The 20,854-nt window shown below is 48.2% G+C and overlaps 1 protein-coding gene across 2 annotated transcripts; it reads left to right on the forward strand.

Annotated features, from left to right (window-relative positions):
* Nucleotides 1-591: 591 nt before the first annotated feature.
* Nucleotides 592-18,975, forward strand: ctbp1l (C-terminal binding protein 1-like). Of its 2 annotated transcripts, XM_083685990.1 has the most exons (11): nucleotides 592-730; nucleotides 1,687-1,745; nucleotides 3,386-3,455; nucleotides 8,013-8,167; nucleotides 10,240-10,384; nucleotides 10,785-10,991; nucleotides 11,368-11,582; nucleotides 12,707-12,837; nucleotides 13,005-13,132; nucleotides 13,609-13,729; nucleotides 15,069-18,975. In XM_083685990.1, the coding sequence occupies exons 3-11, from the start codon at nucleotides 3,398-3,400 to the stop codon at nucleotides 15,226-15,228; spliced, it is 1,320 nt and encodes a 439-aa protein (XP_083542116.1). In that variant the 5' UTR covers nucleotides 592-730; nucleotides 1,687-1,745; nucleotides 3,386-3,397; the 3' UTR covers nucleotides 15,229-18,975. The 2 variants fall into 2 exon arrangements, with proteins under 2 accessions (XP_083542116.1, XP_083542117.1); XM_083685991.1 differs by lacking the exons at nucleotides 592-730; nucleotides 1,687-1,745; nucleotides 3,386-3,455 and adding an exon at nucleotides 4,345-4,592.
* Nucleotides 18,976-20,854: the final 1,879 nt, after the last annotated feature.

Raw genomic sequence — 20,854 nt, forward strand, 5'->3', positions numbered from 1 at the left:
TTATTCAATGAGAAGGGATTTCTCAAGGGGGGTATGGTTTGAAGGAATAACCAAAGAAGATGACTGTCATGTGTAACTTGTCATGTGTAGGCCCATTTGTTTCATGTCATACTGAACAGAAGAAACAGTTTGCTCAAGTCAAACATGATATCCCCCTTTCAACAGAATGGAGTATATCATGTTCAACAGAATGGAGTATATGGTTGAATGTAGCGACACCTAGTGGTTCATATCATTCTCAACACTTTGAGTAGAGTTCTGAACTGAGTTGAATCGACACCAATTACATCGTACACGGGGATTTATCCTATCCTTGTGTCCTTGTAAAACATACAAACTTGGCGTATACACAATCCTTCGCTCCATAATTAGACATATCATATAACAGGTGTTACTGAAACGAAACAGCGTACCGGTAGATGACTCTTCCCAAATTAACATCACACTGCTTATTCGTAACGAAGACAAAAAATTCATATGAACACACAATAATATCTCATCATCATCATGCCAAAAACAAAGCCACACCGTGTGCCGATGTGCCATCCCCATCCCGCCGCAGAAGGTGAGGGCGCTCTCCCGTCCGCGTCCCCTCCTCCCGCCGGTGCCGCCCGGCCTGACCCCCTGAACCGGAGACTTCCTCTTCTTCTGATTTCATGGCGATCGGGAGAGAGGGAAGACCACCGACGCACGCACACTGTCTCAACACAACCGAAAGACCTTTCTCGGGGTAAATAATCCGTCGCTTGGGCATGAATCGGTCACCGGGGGAGGGGGGTTGAGAATGATGTACGGATAACTTGCACATAGTAGGGTTCTATCCGTGTGTCCCTGGAGTTGGAGCTACAGCATTTGAGATGTTCACATTGTAGCGCCAACCGCTGATAGCGAATCGGACGAAATGGGCTCCCCCTGTATCTGTATGGATGCATCTACACACGCAGCAGGCTAACCAGCTAACTGCTAATCCTCCACGGGGGTGCAGAGGAAATAAATACCCAAGCTAAAATAGCTTGATAGCATCCAAAGTGATTTCGGGGCGCTTCGGAGTTGTCTGTGTGGTCCGAATATGACTTTTTAGCGATCAACACAATGTGTTTATTGATTTAGCCCGGTAGTTGCTAGCTAGCATAACTAGCTAAGCTGGCTACATAGCTAGCATAGCGACTCCAGAGTTAGCTAGCTAGGTATAAAACTTGGATGTGGTCGGTGTGAAGGGGTAGTGAAATGTGAACATAACCATGTACAGGCTGTTGGGACGATTTGACATTTTAACAACTAGCGTGCCAGATACTTTGTATCAGTCTTGAAATCCTTTCTAATAGATTAGGATAAAACTGCCATTGTTACCATAGCCCTCTGCTGCAGCTGGATGAGCTAGCTACAGTAAAGTTTGAATTGAAGTTCTGCAATGTTCAACTTTTTACATCCAGTAAATTATAATGTTGTGTTATTGACAACAGCCGTAGGTATAAATAGGAATGGATTACTAGCAATACAATTCATGTTCCCTGGTACTATTTAGGCCCAATGTGTTCCAAGAAAGGTGTTCAGTGATGTATAGAATTCTAGTTTATGTACCAGTACCTTCAGTGTTGTCTTACATGTCTGTGTGTGCTCCAAACATTGTATGTCTTTGGTTACAACAGTAAAATACATCACCAGTTTCTGTCTCTTGGCTTACAGTGGGATCTGACCAGTCAGTCTGAAACGCAGACAGAGACACTGACATAATTCTCCTGCAGGTGAGTATCTGCCACTCACTAGTGACCACTAGTCTGTGAAATGGCCCTGGTTGGACACTTTGAGTCCTTTCTTCCTCCCTTGCTTGAGACCACACTATCAGATACATTGTGAAAGCTGGGGTTCAACTATGTGTACTATGACCAGTTATTAAGACCATTGGATGATACTAGCCTGAGGACAGTCGCTCTTCCTCTCATAGAGAGCCCAAATTCATCCCAGTGAAAAAGATGCAGCCCCCCCCCCCCCCCCCCCCGTGTCCACCACAGTATCTTCAATTGCTACTGTTTTTGTTGGAATCCTGACACATTGTTCTTCAGTCATTGACAGTTTTGTTCAAAAACATCAAACTTAACATGTCTATGTTTTACCTCAAGCTCAATGTCTGCAGCTGCGATTAGGTCAACTGTCAAATCAGCCTAGAAGAATGTGCCAGGATTCCAACAAGCTGCAGCAATCCAAGATTGATGAAACTGTTCTGGACTTAAAAGCCGTTGCCGGCACGGGGCGTGAAAAGCACCATCTCATATTCAGACTGTACCAGACACAGTGGAGGGAGAGTCCACCAATGGGAGGACGCCTTGATCTGAATTCCCTAGAGTAGAGGTCACAATATACCAGGGTGCACCCACACCAATCCATGTGCCGAGTAGGCCTACTTTCACTTGAGGATAAGTACTGAATTTGAAAAACAAAGCTTCAGAACGCAACGAAATAAAGAAATAATCACATCGAATCGAAAGACTCTTTAATTTTATCGATGGGCGATTTACAATATAACACACATACCAGTGGGACTACAGAGAAAGGGCTTCAAGTTATGGATTAATATAGAAGTTAAAAAGTGAATGATTAAAGTGCTCGCTTCTTTTTCACTCCTGTTTGAACTGCTGTAATGGCTACCGGGATAAAGACGCTCTCCCACCCTCTACCTCCGTCCTGAATAAAAGGGTGAACTCACGGTAGAGGACTCGGGGTAGAGGACTGTAGTAAAAAAAAAAGAGAAAAAAAAGAATATGTCCCGACATTAGTATGAGATGGTATGGGTAAATATTTTGATGTCCAATTCCAGTACTTGCTCCATATTGATGCACCCCCTAGTGTACATGTATCAGTATGATTCTCCTCATGCATATGTTTACAGTATTAGTTGTTAGTCCAAGTTGTGTTGGGTCATGTTCTCTTGAACTAATTTAATGCCGAGGTTGAATAAAGTCGCCCCAAATTGTCAACACACTCATTGAGTGCCAGGGGAGTGAGGTTAGTGACTTTATTCACCAAAAATGCATAAATTATGACGCTTCATTTTGTAGCCAATCAAAGTATTGTTGCTAGGTAAACACCACATAAGACACTGGGTGCTTCCGGAATTCTTAGTTAGTGAGTTAAAGCCTACACAATGCAAGTGATGACACACGGAATGATCTTTCCTCTCTCTCTCTCTCATTGCAACTGAAGATACTTCAATAAACGATAAACGAAAGATACAAAATTGCAAACTACACGTCTGCGTGTGTGTATGGGTGTCTGTGTCTGTCTGTCTGTCTGTGTGTGTGTGTGTGTGTGTGTGTTGAGGTGTTGTAGAGTGGGCAGTAGTAGTGGTGTGTTGTTGCTGTACTGACTCTGTTCTGTCCTGCCGTAGGACCGCCAGTCTATGGCTCTGATGGACAAACACAAAGTCAAGCGGCAGAGATTGGACCGCATCTGTGAGGGTAAGGAGGACGCACGTTTACCCACCACTCCGCACGCGTCACACACATACGTACACACACACACACACACACACACACGGTTTGGTTGTTATGAATTCCACTAGGTCCTAGGTATCATTTTCTCTCTCTCTCTCTCTCTCTCTATATATATATATATATATATATATATACTAACATTTTTATAATATATACATATCTTTTGGTTTGTACAATGGTAATACGTTGAAATGTTTGATTAGGCTTTTAGGCTGCCTGCAATATTCTTGCACTTGAGTTGGCAGATGTTATTGAATGTGGTCACTGTCATTTCTATTTCAGCTGTGTGTCTACAGTGTTTTTCCCCATCAGCCTCTGATACTGTAGATGTGAAGCATGATTAATGGTTATTGGCGCACCAGGTAGTGCTGTGTGATGGTTTTGGGACAGTCAGAGAGAGCACTCTGCCATATCTCACTTCCTTCCTGCTTCTGTCTGCAGGGGGGGTGTAAGGGTTGGGCGTTGGGGAGGGGGGGGGTAGCCTAGCCGAGCTGCCATGTCTGAGCTCTGAGAAAGGATGCCAAGGTACAGGGGATCATGTGAGGTCACAACTACGAACTACACCACAAATGTAAACATTTAGTGCTCTCAAAGGACACTATTTAAATGAAACACGGCAGAGAAAGTCATTGCAGGCTGTGTTGTACAAAAGGTCTGAACCCCCCCCCCCCACAAAATGGAGCCTGATGATATTCTACAAAAGTATTTTCTTTCCTCTGATTTGGGTGGGTCGGTGGGTCGGTGGGTGGCTGGGGAGAGAGGGAGAGAGGGAGAGAGGATGGGGTGAAGGGTCGCGGCCGTGGCGACAGGGAAAAAGGCCAGCTGTCTCTTTAAAAAAACAACAACAGCCAAACCGCCCCCAGCGGCAGCCGGGCTATGCTAATGAGGTTAGTGCTGGTTGGCTGGCCCTCAATGTAGCCGCTTGTGATTGGAGCCTGGCTGTGGGGGGAGGGGCTGGGTGTGGATGACAGCTGGGATCCAGCCAGCAAAGAACAGTCTGACAGAGAGGGAGAGAGAGAAAAGAAAGAAAGATAAAGGGAGAGCGAGGCGAGTGAGAGAGAGAGAGAGAGGAAGACAGGCTGGCAGACTTCATAATGCAAGGTTAGGCTCTCTGTGTGTGTATGTGTGTGTGTACGTGTGTGAGGCAGAGCTCAGAGACGGAGAGGGAGATATGGGGTTTGGGTGTGGTGTTGCACTGTGTGTGCAGTTTCCTTTTTGCTCTGCGCATTTTGTCCGTGTAACTGTTAAAGGAATTGAGCAACCGTGAGTGTGAGTGAGCGAGTCTGTCTGTGTGTGGTTGGGTGGAGTACTACTGCTGCATTATCATCATGCCCTGCCCCTCCCCCCCCTCACCTCTCCCTCTCCGCTCTCTCACACTCCTCCAACCGCGGGCCGAGGGAGAAAGAGAAAGGAGGAGGAGGGAGGGAGGGAAAGAAAGAAAGAAAGACCGAGAGGAGGAGGAGGAGGGAGAATGAATGAAGCGCTGAATGAATTGCATTGTGTGCGTGGCCATGCTTGTGCTCTGTAGGCCTGGAGTACGCAAGCGTCTTTTACTCAAATAACTGTGTGTGTGTGTGTGAGAGAGAGAGAGAGGGAGAGAGAACATGATGTTAAAGTGGCCATTGTTGATATGGATATTTGAACCCTGGAGTATTTCTTCAATATGGACCGTAAGATAATATAATGAGATCCATGTGTGTTTTTAAGCCTCCTGAGGTGGCTCTAGCAAGAAAGTGTGTCTGTGTGTGGGAGATGCTCTGATGTCACAGAAGGCGTTCACAAATATTTGTCTTCCACCCTCTGCCACCAGCCCTTTTCCCTCCCCTGCAATCTCACTATGAGTGTGTGTGCGTGTGTGTGTGTGCCCGCCCCTGCCTGCTCTCTGTCTGAGTAAATGTTCCAGTGAGACTCCTCCTGCCCCCTCCTCACCAGTGTCCCACACACCTGTCATGCTGTGTGGAGAGGCAGGCTCAGCCCCTTGTGTTGGAGGGAAGCAGTGTGGTTGGTTGAGGGGCCAGCCGTCTGGTGTGTGTTCCAGCTGTGTGAGTGTGTGAGAGCGAGAAGGCCTGTGTGTTCAGTTCTCCAGGCCGTGTTCAGCACGGTTTGAGGGAGACGAGGGCCGTTCGCTCTGTATGGGTTAGGGTTAGGGCTGAAGGTTTTTGTTAGGGTTAGGGCTGAAGGTTTCTGTTAGGGTTAGGGCTGAGGGTTTCTGTTAGGGTTAGGGCTGAGGGTTTCTCTGAGGGTTAGGGCTGAAGGTTTCTGTTAGGGTTAGGGCTGAGGGTTTCTGTTAGGGTTAGGGCTGAGGGTTTCTCTGAGGGTTAGGGCTGAGGGTCTCTGTTAGGGCTGAGGGTTTCTGTTAGGATTAGGGGCCTCTGTTAGGGTTAGGGCCGGGGGTTTCTGTTAGGTCTGTTAGGTTAGGGCTGGTTAGGGCTGGGGTTAAGGTTAGGGTAGTCTCTGTATGGGCTAGGGTTAGGACTGGTGGTTTCTGTATGGGTTAGGGGTCTCTGTGATGAGAGGAATAGTTTGACTGTATTATCCTCATGACCTTTGACCTACATTTGTCTTTTGTTGCTCTGACTAGCTGCTGTTTGTTATTTGGACAAACTGAAGTAATGTAGCAGGTTAGTGTGTGTGTGTGTGTGTCATGATGATGATGTGGGGGGTGGGAGCGCATCATGCCTCCAGCCAAGAACAGACGAGGGAATTTAGGTCATGACTCCTTTTTAGGTCAACCCTAACCCTGCATCATCAAACCCACCCCCCAACTCTAAGCCACCAGCCGTCACACCCCACCACCTCCACAAGCATCCTCAGCCTCTCATCGCTCTGTCTGGATCCATGTTTGTGTCTCGTGTGTGTGTGTGTGTTGTTTGACCAGGATAGTTTGAGCATGTGGCGTTGTATGTATGTATATATATATATATATATATATATATATATATATATATACACTCATAATGCACTTTATTAGGAACACTATACTAATACTGGGTAGGGCCTCCGTTTGCTCTCTAAACAGACTCAATTCTTCATGGCATTGATTCCACAAGATGTTGGAAACATTCCTTTGAGATTCTGGTCCATGATGACATGATTGCATCACACAGTTCCTGCAGATTTTTCAGGTGCACTTTCAAGCTGTGAATCTCCCGTTCTACCACATCCCAAAGGTGTTCTATTCTATTGGATTCAGATCCGCTGACAGGGAAGGCCACTGAAGAACACTGAACTCATTGTCATGTTCATGAAACCAGTTTGAGACGACTTTTGCTTTGTGACATGGTGCATTATCATGCTGGAAGTAGCCAGTATTAGAAGATGGGTAAATTGTGGTTATGAAGGGATGCACATAGTCAACAACAATACTCAAATAGGCTGTGGCATGCAAACGATGATTGATTGGTATTAACGGGCCCAAAGTGTGCCAAGAAAACATTCCCCACACCATTACACCACCTCCACCATGAGAAGGTGTACAGGTGTTCCTAATAAAGTGTTCGGTGAGTGTGTATATATATGCTGCTCAAAGGAGCTACCCAAAACGTGATGTTCCCAGTACTGCAGCTGTAATGTCCTTGGCAGCTCTGCGGGGCTGTGGAGTGACAGTGTTTAACAGGAGGAGCTCCACACCCTTGTTTGGGTTGGCGTTGGTATCAGCGTATTGATTTCTCCTAGTGGAAGCTAGCTGGTAGCAATGGCTAATGTAAACAAACATTTGATTTTAATGTTGACTCGTGGCCACGGGGAAGCCACATTTGATGGGTAGCTGGTGTGTGTGTGTGTGTGTGTGTGTGTGTGTGTGTGTGTGTGTGTGTGTGTGTGTGTGTGTGTGTTGAACCCCGTCTCTTTGTATGGCACAGTCTCTGATCTGTGATGTTCCTCAGCATATTTATTTACACATTACTACTGTTATGTAACTATGACTACCCCCTACCCCACCCTCAGGGTGCTGCTGTAGGCACGGGAGCATGGAGTCATGGGAGTCGTAGTTCTCTCTCTCGAGATAGTGGCTGGAGTCGTATTTGTGTTGTTATAGTGGGAAATGGCTCTAGAACAGGTTTATCTAACTGTTGGTGTGCCAGGTTGGAGGGGCTTCGAAGGGAGCTTACTGGCACAAGGTGTGTGTGTGTGTGTGTGACTCATTTGCCCCCAGACAGAACAGGCTGACAGCGTATTGACTCACTAACCTCTGTGGACAGTTGGTTCTGAAACAGATTCTGGTGTTTGATGTGTGTTTTCCTGGTCGCTGGATGCTCCACTGGTTCTTTACTGAACTATACTGACACCAGGCCCGGATCAGCTCTGGTACTGAGTCATACTGACACCAGGCCCGGTCCAGCTGTGGTACTGAACCATAGTGACACCAGGCCCGGTCCAGCTGTGGTACTGAACCATAGTGACACCAGGCCTGGTCCAGCTGTGGTACTGAACCATAGTGACACCAGCTCTGTCAACATATTATCTGGCAACCATGAAGTGACGGTTCAACTGGCTGTTCAACGTTTAACTGCTGCCCCCCAGGCATCCGCCCCCCCATCCTGAACGGGCCGATGCACCCCCGGCCCCTGGTAGCCTTGCTGGACGGTCGTGACTGCACCGTGGAGATGCCCATCCTCAAGGACGTAGCCACCGTGGCCTTCTGTGACGCCCAGTCCACCCAGGAGATCCACGAGAAGGTAACACACACACACACACATATACATACACACTAGGGGTGGGCGATATGACCTACATTTCATATCACAATATTTTCCACAATCTGAACGATAACAATACTACATCAATATACCTTTTTTTTTATTTTTCTGAACCCTGCAAAGTTTATAGACGACAACGATGGCTTTTTGACCTTCTCAACAAATAAAACGCAGGTTAAACCGCATGACAGAAGTGCAAAAATGCAGGATAAACAGTTTGCTACGTAGGACCTACAACCTTTTAATCCAGGAACATCATTAAAACAAATCGAGTGCAAAAATGCAGGATAGATAAATAATACAAGGTTATTATTAAACACCAAAATGAAAAGGGGTGTTCCACTTTAGGGATGCTTACTCCCACGCTTCAATAACAAACAAAAAAACTATCACCCAGTCATGTCTACTTACTTGTTTCATCTCTCACTGCTTATAGGCCAGAAAAACTAGCCTATCAACGGTCTCTGGTTTCAGTGTTGACCTGTGTCATATGACAGCGTTGCCAACAGTGCTAAACTGGTTGGTAGAGCATGGCGGTAACAACGCTTAAGGTCGTGGGTTTGATTCCCGCTGGGACCACATATACTGAAATGCATGCACTCACTGCAATGTAAGTCGCCTTGGATAAAAGCGTCAGCTAAATGACATGTATTTTATATATATATATAGCTAGCTTTGGTTGTCATAGCGACAACCAGCGGAGAATGATGCTTTTACTGATGTTTGGGGGCGGGCGGGCGGGCGGGCGGATAGGGTTGGCGTGGGCTGCTTAGCTCGTGCTCCACCGCTGGGGTTGACTGCTGCCCGCATTCTGGTGCTTTCATCATATTGACAGACATGATTTATTTGGAGGTGATGGAGAACGTTGGTCGTCTGACCTCCTCTCACAGTCACAGGCCGCTGACACAGCTTCCACACCGTTGTGTCTTGGTTGAGGTCGGGTATTTATATATTTTTTAATCCAAACCGCTTTCAAATGACAGACGAAGACCCTTTTTTTTTTCCTGAACTAATTCTTCGTCCTCATCACGCGCACACACACACACATTACAATACACACAGGCATACACGCATATTACAATACCATACACAACAGGGCAAGAATTTACCGAATTGCCCCCCGGAGAGAGAGAGAGAGAGAGAAGTTCCTTTCATCCCGGCGGTGCCTGTTTAGCCGCATTCCATCGGCCTCCATGCATGCGATGAAACCGGCCTTCCTCCTCAGCGTCTCTGCCACGGCGACGGCACTCGCTCTGCCCGCATCGCGGACGTCAGCCTTCGCTATGAAAAGAGGGACATTCCCTCAGCTGAGCGACACGTGCGACGTGATCTCTCTCCCTCCCTCCCCTTCTGTTGATGGATGACTGGTCCAACGTGCCACGCCTCCTCCTCGTCATAGCAACACAAAACACCAAATCCGATTGTTGGCCCACCCCAAAACACACACCCTTCTGTTTCGCGCTTTCGTGAACGTTGGCATTCGGCGCCTTTTGTAAATCGTGAGCGGAGTCAAAGTCGGAGCCAGTCGGTCCTCTTTTATAGGATGGCAATAAACATTCAGTGATTGTTTGATCATGTCAGCTACTGGAATCCGTGTCTCCCGTCATTTAAATCCCGAGGGATGAAGTCCTGGCCAAAATGGCTGTGCGCGTATCCATGGTTGGACTTCTGTGGTGGTAGAAGTGAGTTGCAGGCTGCCTTCCGTGCCGTAATGCCACTAGAAGGTGTGTACGAGTCTCTGCTCTGCAATTATTGAGTCGTGAAAGGTCCATTTAGTTTGTTTTGTTGGACATGGTTTACCTCAAATGTTTTCCTAGTATTGTTATTGTAGGCTCCAAACTATATTTGATTTGCCTATGCTTAAGAGAGAGACACACACACACACACACACACAATCTTGATTGAAGCGTGATAAGGTTTGACACACAGTACCAGTGATCAACTTCCTGCTGCTGAGGCTATAAGCAGCAGTTCTTTATTTCCTATTTTAAGACAGACTCCGTGTGTGTGTGTGTGTGTGTGTGTGTGTGTGTGTGTGTGTGTGTGTGTAGGTGCTGAATGAGGCGGTGGGGGCTCTGCTGTACCACACCATCACTCTCTCCAGAGACGACCTGGACAAGTTCAAAGGCCTGCGCGTCATCGTCAGGATCGGCAGCGGCTTCGACAACGTCGACATCAAGGCTGCCGCCGAGCTGGGTGAGAGGACGCACACACACTCAAACACAGGCACATACACACACACGCTCAAATACAGGCACATACGCACACACACACACACACAAATACAGGCACATACGCACACAAATACAGGCACATACGCACACAAACACAGGCACATACGCATACACGCACGCACACTCAAACACAGGCAGATACTTATACAGACACACCACAAACACAGGCACAATATGCATATGCATACACAGAGATGCTTGCATCTGCACATCTTTGTATGCACACAATACAAATGCATCAATACGCACGCACGCGCATCACAGTCCAGCGGTAGCACTCTCTATACACGCTGTCAGAGCGGCTCCTAACTGCCTTTGACCCAACAGCCTCTGACCTTGTCTCCCCCCCCCCCCCCCACCAGGCATCGCCGTGTGCAACGTGCCTGCGTGTTCAGTGGAGGAGACGGCCGACACGTCCATGTGTCTGATCCTGAACCTGTACCGCCGCGTCACCTGGATGCACCAGGCCCTGCGGGAGGGGACCAGGGCCTCCAGCGTGGAGCAGATCAGGGAGGTGGCCGGGGGAGCCGCCCGCATCCGGGGAGAGACGCTGGGCATCATCGGCCTGGGTGAGTGGGTGGTGGGGTGGTGAGGCCTGGGTGGGTGGGTGGGTGGTGAGGCCTGGGTGAATGGGTGGTGGTGGGGCCTGGGTGAGTGGGTGGTGGGACAGGTGTGGAGGCATGAGGACTAGGGAGGACTATAGACGGCGATAGATGAAGGGCTTGGATAGAGGGCCTGCCTAAGATTAAAACAAGAGGGTACTATTGACCCCCCCCACCCCGAACCCCACTCCACAAAAACAACCTTTAAAAACTCAACAGTTTTAACCAGTCGCAGCGCCAAAAGCAGGCTGCCTTGGGTGACTCTGCTGAGGCTGTCGTGACGTGTGTCTGTCTGTCTGTGTGTGTGTGTGTGTGGGCGTGTGGGCGTGTGGGCGGGGTGCAGGTCGTGTGGGCCAGGCGGTGGCTCTGAGGGCCAAGGCGTTTGGCTTCGGGGTGATCTTCTACGACCCGTACCTCCCAGACGGGGTGGAGCGTTCCCTGGGCCTGCAGAGGATGGCCACCCTGCAGGACCTCCTCATCCACTCTGACTGTGTCTCCCTCCACTGCAGCCTCAACGAACACAACCACCACCTCATCAACGACTTCACCATCAAACAGGTACGCACACACACACACATCCACACACACCCCTCATCAACGACTTCACCATCAAACGGGTACACACACGCACGCACACACACACACACACATCTCATCAACGACTTCACCATCAAACGGGTACACACACACATGCACGCACACACACACACACATCTCATCAACGACTTCACCATCAAACAGGTACGCACACACACACACACATCCACACACCCATCAACGACTTCACCATCAAACAGGTACACACGCACACACACACCTCATCAACGACTTCACCATCAAACGGGTACACACACGCACGCACACACACACACACACATCTCATCAACGACTTCACCATCAAACGGGTGCATGCACACACACACACACACACACACACACACACAACCACCACCTCATCAACGACTTCACCATCAAACAGGTACACACACACACACCTCATCAACGACTTCACCATCAATCAGGTACACACACACACACCTCATCAACGACTTCACCATCAAACAGGTACACACACACAGATACCTCATCAACGACTTCACCATCAAACAGGTACGCGCACACACACACATTTCATCAACGACTTCACCATCAAACAGGTATGCACACACACACACATCTCATCAACGACTTCACCATCAAAAGGGTGCGCGCACACACACACACACACACCCCCCTCATCAACGACTTCACCATCAAACAGGTACGCGCGTGCACACACGCACAGACGCGCGCACACACACACACACAACCACCACCTCATCAACGACTTCACCATCAAACAGGTACGCGCGTACACACACACCCCTCATCAACAACTTCACCATCAAACAGGTGCGCGCACACACACACACACACACACACCCCCCTCATCAACGACTTCACCATCAAACAGGTACACACACACACACACACACCCACCACCACCAGCTCATCAACAACTACACCATCAAGTCGATAAAACACAAACACACAGTCTCAACCTAATATATGACATGTCAATCAAACAGACACACACACACACATACATACATATGTGCTGATATGATCGCACACACAAAATGATATACTTTTGATGGGCCGTGGTGGTGTGTGTGTGTGTGTGTGTGTGTGTGTGTGTGTAGATGCGTCAGGGAGCGTTCCTGGTGAACTCAGCGCGGGGGGGTCTGGTGGATGAGAAGGCCCTGGCTCAGGCCCTGAAGGAGGGACGGATACGAGGAGCTGCCCTGGACGTCCACGAGACAGAGCCCTTCAGGTGGGCTCTCACACACACACTCACACTCTCTCACACACACACACGCACACAAACACTCTCTCTCTCTCACACACACACACACACAGCAGAGCTTTTCAGCTCAACACTCACTCACACCTCTCTCCCTTTCTCTTCTCTCTCTCTCTCTCTCTCTGTGTGTGTTGTAGTTTCTCGGCCGGACCTCTGAAGGACGCCCCCAACCTGATCTGCACCCCCCACACGTCCTGGTACAGTGAACAGGCCTCCATCGAGGCCCGCGAGGAGGCCGCCCGGGAGGTCCGCCGCGCCATCACCGGTACGACACACACACACACACGCAGGACATTGTCCTTCTGTCAGGTTACCCACCCTCCCATGCTGGGCTGTACACTTGGTCTAACCAGGGACAGCCATTGACCACTGAAGAACCAGAAGAGGTCTGGTCTCAGTGTTGTTGCATGGCTCTGTGATCTGCAGTTTTCAACACCCATCATCACACCCCAACCTGCCACTGTAATGCCTACGTCACCTAACCCTCCCTCACTCACCCTAACCCTCCCTCCCTCACTCACCCTAACCCTAACCCTCTCTCACTCACCCTAACCCTAACCCTCCCTCCCTCCCTCACTCACCCTAACCCTCCCTCCTTCACTCACCCTAACCATCTCTCACTCACCCTCACCCTAACCCTCCCTCCCCCTAACCCTCCCTCCCTCACTCACCCTCACCCTAACCCTCTCTCACTCACCCTAACCCTCCCTCACTCACCCCTGGTCCTTGTCCCCTTCATAGGACGCATCCCAGACAGTCTGAAGAACTGTGTGAATAAGGAGTATCTGATGGCCGCCTCCCAGTGGCCCAGTATGGAGGCTGCCACCGTGCACCCTGAACTTAACGGAGCCACTGCATACAGGTGAGAGGTCGGGGCAGGAGAGGAGGGGTAAACTCTGTAATCCAGTGGATTTAAAAAAAAAATATATATTATTATTCAATAGACAACACATTACAAATCACAAAAAATGTCATTTTAAGATCCATCTCTGAGTGAAGGTATCAGTCCTGATGTTCCAAATTGCCCCATTTGAGTCAATTCCTACAACTCCCAAGATTCTTCTCTCCCTCCCACGCGAGGTCCTTCTGTTGAACAGTGCTAGAGCTAGCACCTGCTGCTCTCTGGGAATCTCTGGTGTAGTAGAGCAGGGTCAGAGCAGAGCTGGGTCAGAGCAGAGCAGAGTAGAGCTGGGTCAGAGATTTTTTTAGGAAGTGGACACAGACCTCATGTTTCGATAACTATGATGCAGCTACACGCAAAATGATGATAGTTTGAGATGGTATACATCATGGATGGACCAGAAATACACATGAAAATGGATTTCGCGTAAACTTCCCTTTTAACCCTCTAGACTTCTATATTTTACTAGAGCACCTTTACTTGACGGCCCTCACTTTCACTCATACAATAAAGTAATTTAAGCAAACAATACCTAAACCATGAAAGGTAAAATAGCTTCAACAAAAACATGACTATTTTAACATTTCAGTGGAAAAAAACATAGGTTGTCATAGGAAAATGTGGTTTTCATGTCATGACGATACTGCACCAAAGTAAAAATTTGCTCAGAAAGTGTTTATTTCGGCCCTATCTTCCTGTTTTTTTAGACATCTCAAAGTGTTCAAAACTAAAGTGAGTAACAGATAAGCAACAGGAAAAGTCAAGCTCGCAATTTAAATTCTTGTTGTATGCCTCAGAAATAGCGAAATAGCAAAATCCAGGTGAAAACCGTGACAGCATTGCTGTACCTGTGGTAATCGATTTGTGTCCAGTAATTTTTCACATTAGAGCCAATAATCCAGTGTGGTGTGTAATCCAGAGATGTGTGTGTGTGTGTGTGTGTGTGTATGTATGTGTGTGTGGCAGGTGAGAGCCATACTGTAGCTGGCTAGCTAGCTAATGTTCTGGACCCATTGATAGCCGTACGATCTGACGGTGTGCTGAGGATTTATGACAAATTGTGAAGGGGATTCTAACGTTTAGCCTCTCATCATTAAAAGTAAATGAACTTGTCATTAACATTTACCCTGAGATTTTGAGTTATTCACCATTGTTTCAGACATTAGAGAAATAGATTAATTGAAGGCAAAACCCCAGTAAACTGCAGGTATGTTCTAGAATTATATTAGGGGCTAGAGGGGGGTCCGGCCGGCATGGTTCCTAGAGCTTTGATCGGAATCTCTCTCTCTCTCTCTCTCAGGTTTCCTGGGATGGGCGTGGCCACGGGTCTCTCGGGGGCGGGACCGGGGGTAGAGGCATTGGCTCACGGCATCGCCCCCGTGTCCCACCCCCCCCACGCCCCGTCGCCAGGACAACCCTCCAAGGCGGAGGCAGATAGAGACATCCCCTCTGACCAATAGCACCCCACAACACATTCCGTCACCCCTGGAAACCAATCCTCCGCCCCGCCCCGCCCCGCCCCGCCACCGTCATTGTCAAAGCCACCCCACCCTCAGGCAGATTGACACTGGGAGTACCGGTCCGTTCCACTTTGATCTGGATGTGTTGAGCCCGGTTCCTCAGAACACAATACCAGCCCAGGAGTGACCCGTCCACAGCATCCCCACACCTCCGGAACCCCTCCCATACCTCTCGGACTCCCATCAAACCCCTGGATCCCCACCTCCTCCCTCTCCACCTCCAACACCGTCAGCAATAACTCTTCTCAAGGATTCAAGAATTGTAGTTTGCTTTTCTTTTTTTTCTTTTTTCTTTTTTTTGAGGAAAAACAACATATTTTTTGTTGCTGTTGATCTGTTCTGGTTCTAGGTGTTTTTGTTTGTTTTGTTTTGAGTAGCATTTCTGAAGTGAGGCTTTACTGTGACGCTCGCTTAATGAGAGAGTCTGGAAGGTTCTAGCTCAGTGTACCTGAGTGGCTGATGTTACTGTTCTCTTCTTCTGTTGCTAAATGCCTCTCTCTCTTTCATTTCTAACAGAAACGTGTGTACTAAAGTAACACAGCTTTCCGGACAGCCCAACAACACAACCTGTGGTTCCCTCTCCTGTCTGTCTGTTGGCTAGTGTAGGGATGAAGCCTGTTAGCGCTGCCAAGCCTGATGCTAGCCTAGCCTAGCCTAGCTTGATGCTAAGCTCAACCCTCTGTGAGGAGCCTTGTCTCCCTAAGATGATGAAACCGCTCCTCACTCCCATGTTTTTATGTCTCGCTTTGATGATGTAATACCTGAGATCCTCCTTCCTGCGGCCCTCTGATTCAGCACCGACATCACTTCCTGTTGGAAGGTCAGGTGACCTCCTGGTCTTCTGTTCATATCTGAACCATGTCTTTGGAACATCTGTCCTACGGTCCCCAAGATCAGAGAACACTTCCTTATCAAGTCAGCCTTCTTTCTCTGAGGCACTGAAGTGCCCAGCACACACACAGCTATCAGCACATCCACACACACGCACACACACACACACACACACACACACACACAAAAACAGCTATAAGCTAACCCAGTGTTAAATCAGCAGAGTGCATGACAGGGGCCTGACCAGCAGGGGGTGCTGTCTGAATGCTCATTCACTGGCTCTGCCTTGTCATTAGGCTCAGTGCTGCGGACCTCCCGGCATGTCGCTCTAGCACCCCCTGCAGGATGTTAAACACATTACACAGAGCAGTCATACCACAGACTTCCAAAGACAACCGGGACGGGTGACAGGGGATAGACTCACTGTCACTCCCTCCACCAGACCTCCCCTTTAGAACCCAGTCCACCCCAGCCTCTCAACCCCCCCAGAACTCACCACCCCACAACGGCAATCGGCCAATGTGGGCTCGCCCACCCCTTTTAAGAGTGAGGGGATAGAGTAGCAAGTGGATTCAACCATCCCTTCAAGGGGAAGGGATTCACCATTCCCTTTAAGAACAAGGGGGGAGTGTGCGTGTGTGTGTGTGTGTGTGTGTGTGTGTGTGTGTGTGTGTGTGTGTGTGTGTGTGTGCGTGTGTGCGTGTGCGTGTGTGTGTGCGTGTGCGTGCGCGTGTTCTGGTATTTTCCCGTCGAGTTGACAAACTGTTGTCTTTCCAAAGGAGTAGTCCCTAACGAGTAACTCTTAACGCCATGGTGTCAAGGGAATACCTTTCTAGTACCTCAGTAACAGATATTGAATGTACGTTCAAACCCTTTTTCTTTTTTGTACAGCTTTTCTAGAGACGTCTTTGCTATTCCTGACCGGAAGGGTTGTGAAATTGTAGCAACAATGACTAAATACCCGCCCTAACAGAATTGACAACCTTTTTAGATCACAGTAGTCCAACTGTCAAATCTCAGGCTTCAAAACCAGAACTTCTCTCTTTCTCTCTCTCTCTCTCTCTCTCTCTCTCTCTCTCTCTCTCCCCGCCTTTGATATTTTAGACTTTTATTTTAGACTTTTTTCTCTGTGAAAAATGAGCACAAGACTTTCCCACAAACGCTTAGTTTTGGCAGATTCTGGTAGATCTCACAAGCTTCAACCTGGGTCTGGCAGCAGATGATGAACCTCTGAGGAACATGAGGAGCGTTGGCTCTGATGGGCTTCTCTAGACTGTAGAATAGATGCTGTTTTCCCTACGGTCTTGCTGCTCTATCTATTGTGCATGTGAGGTATGTTGGAAGGGAAATGCTATTTGGCTAAAAGAGTATGTGTCATCTTGTTGTCCAACCTGTTCCCCCTCCCCCCAGTGCTTAACCCAAGTTGCCATTTTGTGGTGGTCAGTTTCCAGTGATGTACAGTTTTTTCCCAGAGTCTATCGGGGACACGGAGTTTGTGCCTGTGTTCAGAGATATTAGGCTCCCCTGTCATGTGATGAGTATATATTTTTAAGATATCCCCCATAGTTTGGATTATCAGCATTATAGTAATCTTTAATCTAATTGCCGTTGATAATGACTTCTGACATTTTTTTTTTTCTTCAGTTCAGCAGTGCACTGTTGTTAAAAACCATCCTGTTTTTTTTGTTTTTTTTTGTAGAATTTCATTTGTATGGATTGCTCTCTGTGTTCTACATGTTGTACTGAAACATTTCAAGAAAAAAAAAAAAAAATCCCTTTTTGAAACGTTGTGAAATGTTTTTTGTCCCAGCCTCCCTGCCGTAGCATAGCCGCCCTATCCAGCCTTAACTCCCCATGTCAAGTAGCTGGAGAGAGTTGCCATGGAAACACTCACTGCCTTAACACAGTTGACCACAGTCGGTGGGTCCGGAGCCACACAGTAAGACGCAGCTCCTCACACTCTGACAGGACGCTATTCAATCAAACACTGCTCTCCACACGGCACACACACTGTTTGCTGAGTGCAGGCACCCAAATGTGCATTCATACTGTGTCTGAGTCCAACCCAACAACCCGGATAGTGGTTTTGATTGAGTAGTTGTTTAACAGACCAGCCTCAGTGCTCAGAAAAGCTCCACCTGATATTTCACTCTGGGGTGTGAGCCTGCCCCCCCCACCCGCCCTGCGGCTCTGAAAAGGTCTTTCATGCCCCCACCCCCCCACCCCTACCCCCCAAGCCTCAGGGGGCCAGGGACACTGGTGTGGTCTGTCAGAGCGGAAACTTATGGACAGAATTGGTCACTTTTCTCTCTCAGGGTTCAAATGCACACATATCCTCCTGCAGTCTCTCCCTCCCTCTCCCGCCCTCCCTCCCTCCCCCTCTCTCTCCCCCCCTTGTGTTCCGTGTTCCACCCCTCAGAATGTAGAACAGCCTCCAGAGCTCCAGATCCACTCACCATTCTGTCCCGTTGTGCACAGTGAGTTCTGTATGTATTTTTTTTTTTTTAATTTCTTTCTCTTTGGCACTGACATCTAACCATCTAACATTGAATGAATGAGTGAATGTTTTAAATGGACTGTGTGTAATGTTGAAATTGGGAAATGTATTTTTTACAACATGTGAACATGTGGTCTTTTTTTTTTTTGGGGTCTTTCACTCACTCTTGTTGTGAATTAATAGATTTTTCTTTCACCAGACTGCAAAAACCATAAAAAGAGAAAAAAAAATGTCCTGTAACTAGGCTCTTAAGCTTTATTTTTGTTTTGTTTACTTTTTTATTAGAAACAATCATGTTTGTGATGGTAACTTCCGATGGTAAACTCCACACCGTATTTTAATAAAATCCTAAAAATTAACCCATTGCTTTCTCGTGCTGCTTTTTCCCATTGAAAGGTCGCTCTTGTTCCCTCTCATCATTTAATTTATTTACTTCTCCCTCTTTCTCTGTCCCTCTCCCCATTCTCTCTTTTTCTTTTTCTCTCTTTCTCTCCCCCTCTATCAATGTCTGTCCTTAGTGTTTTTAGCTGATCAGCTGCTGCTAGCGTGTGTGTGTGTGTGTATATACTCTTTGTGTGTGTGAGAATGACGAGCCAGGCATTCGATCCATGATGGCCAGATGCATCGCCTCCCTGCTGATGGAGGGCAGCCTGGGGATAGGAGCAGAGCAGTGTTTATCAACCCTGTTTACCACCCGTGTTTGTCTGTTTTTATATGGGCCAAGCGGAGCACACACGACAGCTTTACGAGTGGGCAGGCTGGGTGGGTGGGGTGGGGGGGGGGGGTGACGACGACGACAGGCTTACAAGCGTGGAGTAGAGATGGGTGGGAGAATGCCAACACCAAAATTACAACCACATGCACACAATCCCTCATAACACTGAGTACTCCTTATAAAGTACTGCCTGGAACTCACCGTCCCTTCCCCCTGGTCCCATCCCCAGGTCCCCTACACCGTCTCATCCTCTGGTCCCATCCCCTGGTCCCCTTCACGGACTCATCCCCTGGTCCCCCTTCCAAGTATACTGTCCTCCTGGATGCTACCTTAGCGTGAGAAACCCTGAGGAGTGTGTTGTCTTGCACACTTGTATTGACGCTACTGTAGATAGATGTAGTACTGTAGATAGATACCTCAGGCTACATCTTAACGGTCCCTCCTAAAGACCTCTTCATCTCCACTACCCCCCTTCTCTACTGTAAATACATTTAAAAAAGAAAAAGCATTAAGACTGCCAAAGGCCCCTGGTCCTAGCACAGAATTACTTTTTCTTATGATGACTGATGGATAGATGACAAATTATGTAGTACTGTAGATAGATGTAGTACTGTAGATAGATGTAGTGTAGATAGATTTAGTACTGTTGAGACTGAGACTGGTCTGTTCTCAGACCAACACAGAAACAGAGAAACATCCGCTGAGTAAGTCTCTCAGACAGATAAACGACACTGAAGGTTTGTAACTAGCTGACTCAGACTCCCCTGCTGCTTCTCCATAAGCATCTTCAACCTCAGAGAGTTGAAAAGCAGAGCTGTTCTTTAGCAGACTGACAGTAGGTCTGATGCTTTCTTTAAACCTTCAAGAATACAATGAAACACACCACGGACCTTTCGAAAGGCTTTTTGCTGTTTACCTTTCATGGTAGCTCTCAAAAGCCTAGTCAATGCATCTCTGTGAGTGTAGTACTGTTTTCAAGCACTGATACTGCAGGCTCTGTCTGCTACTGGGGTGCCAGTGACTAAACAGCACATATGCCAGAGTGACTGACTCTCCGTGCGAAGAAAAGGGCAGGTTGCATAACCCCGTGTCTTTGTGACGGAGGCTCTGGGAGCAAACAGCTTTTTAACAGGCCTGATTCACAGACCCCCCCCCCCCGCTCCCTCATCCTCCTCTCCCTCTTCCCCCCACTCGGGAGTTGTGCAATGGAGCGCTCCATCCAACGATCCGCACATTCCCCTGTCAGACCCCACGCTGCTTAGGGCACACGTTTATTTGGGGGGGTTGTTTATTCTAGAGAGGAGGAGGGAGGGGGGGTGATGTGGGTCCCCAGAGGAATCAATACAACATGGGAATATACTGGTCAACCTGTATAATGGACTTTTAGGGCACTGGTTCCCAAAATGGTGGGCCGGGACCCTCCCCACTGGTAAGATGTTGGCTTGCTGCTCCAGACTGGGTCCTGGCTAGAAACATGGGTTCTGATTACTTGGAGGGTCACAGGACAGGAAACAGAACACATC

This window comes from Argentina silus (assembly GCF_951799395.1).
Source record: "Argentina silus genome assembly, chromosome: 15".
NCBI lineage: Eukaryota > Metazoa > Chordata > Actinopteri > Argentiniformes > Argentinidae > Argentina > Argentina silus.

What these genes read in the sequence shown, in the direction of transcription:
- ctbp1l (XM_083685990.1), top strand. Translation starts at nt 3,398, where the DNA reads ATGGCTCTGATGGACAAACACAAAGTCAAGCGGCAGAGATTGGACCGC. An exon ending in CCCAGGAGATCCACGAGAAG is followed by an intron (nt 8,168 to 10,239) that starts GTAACACACACA and finishes GTGTGTGTGTAG; the next exon opens with GTGCTGAATGAGGCGGTGGG. An exon ending in CACGAGACAGAGCCCTTCAG is followed by an intron (nt 12,838 to 13,004) that starts GTGGGCTCTCAC and finishes TGTGTGTTGTAG; the next exon opens with TTTCTCGGCCGGACCTCTGA.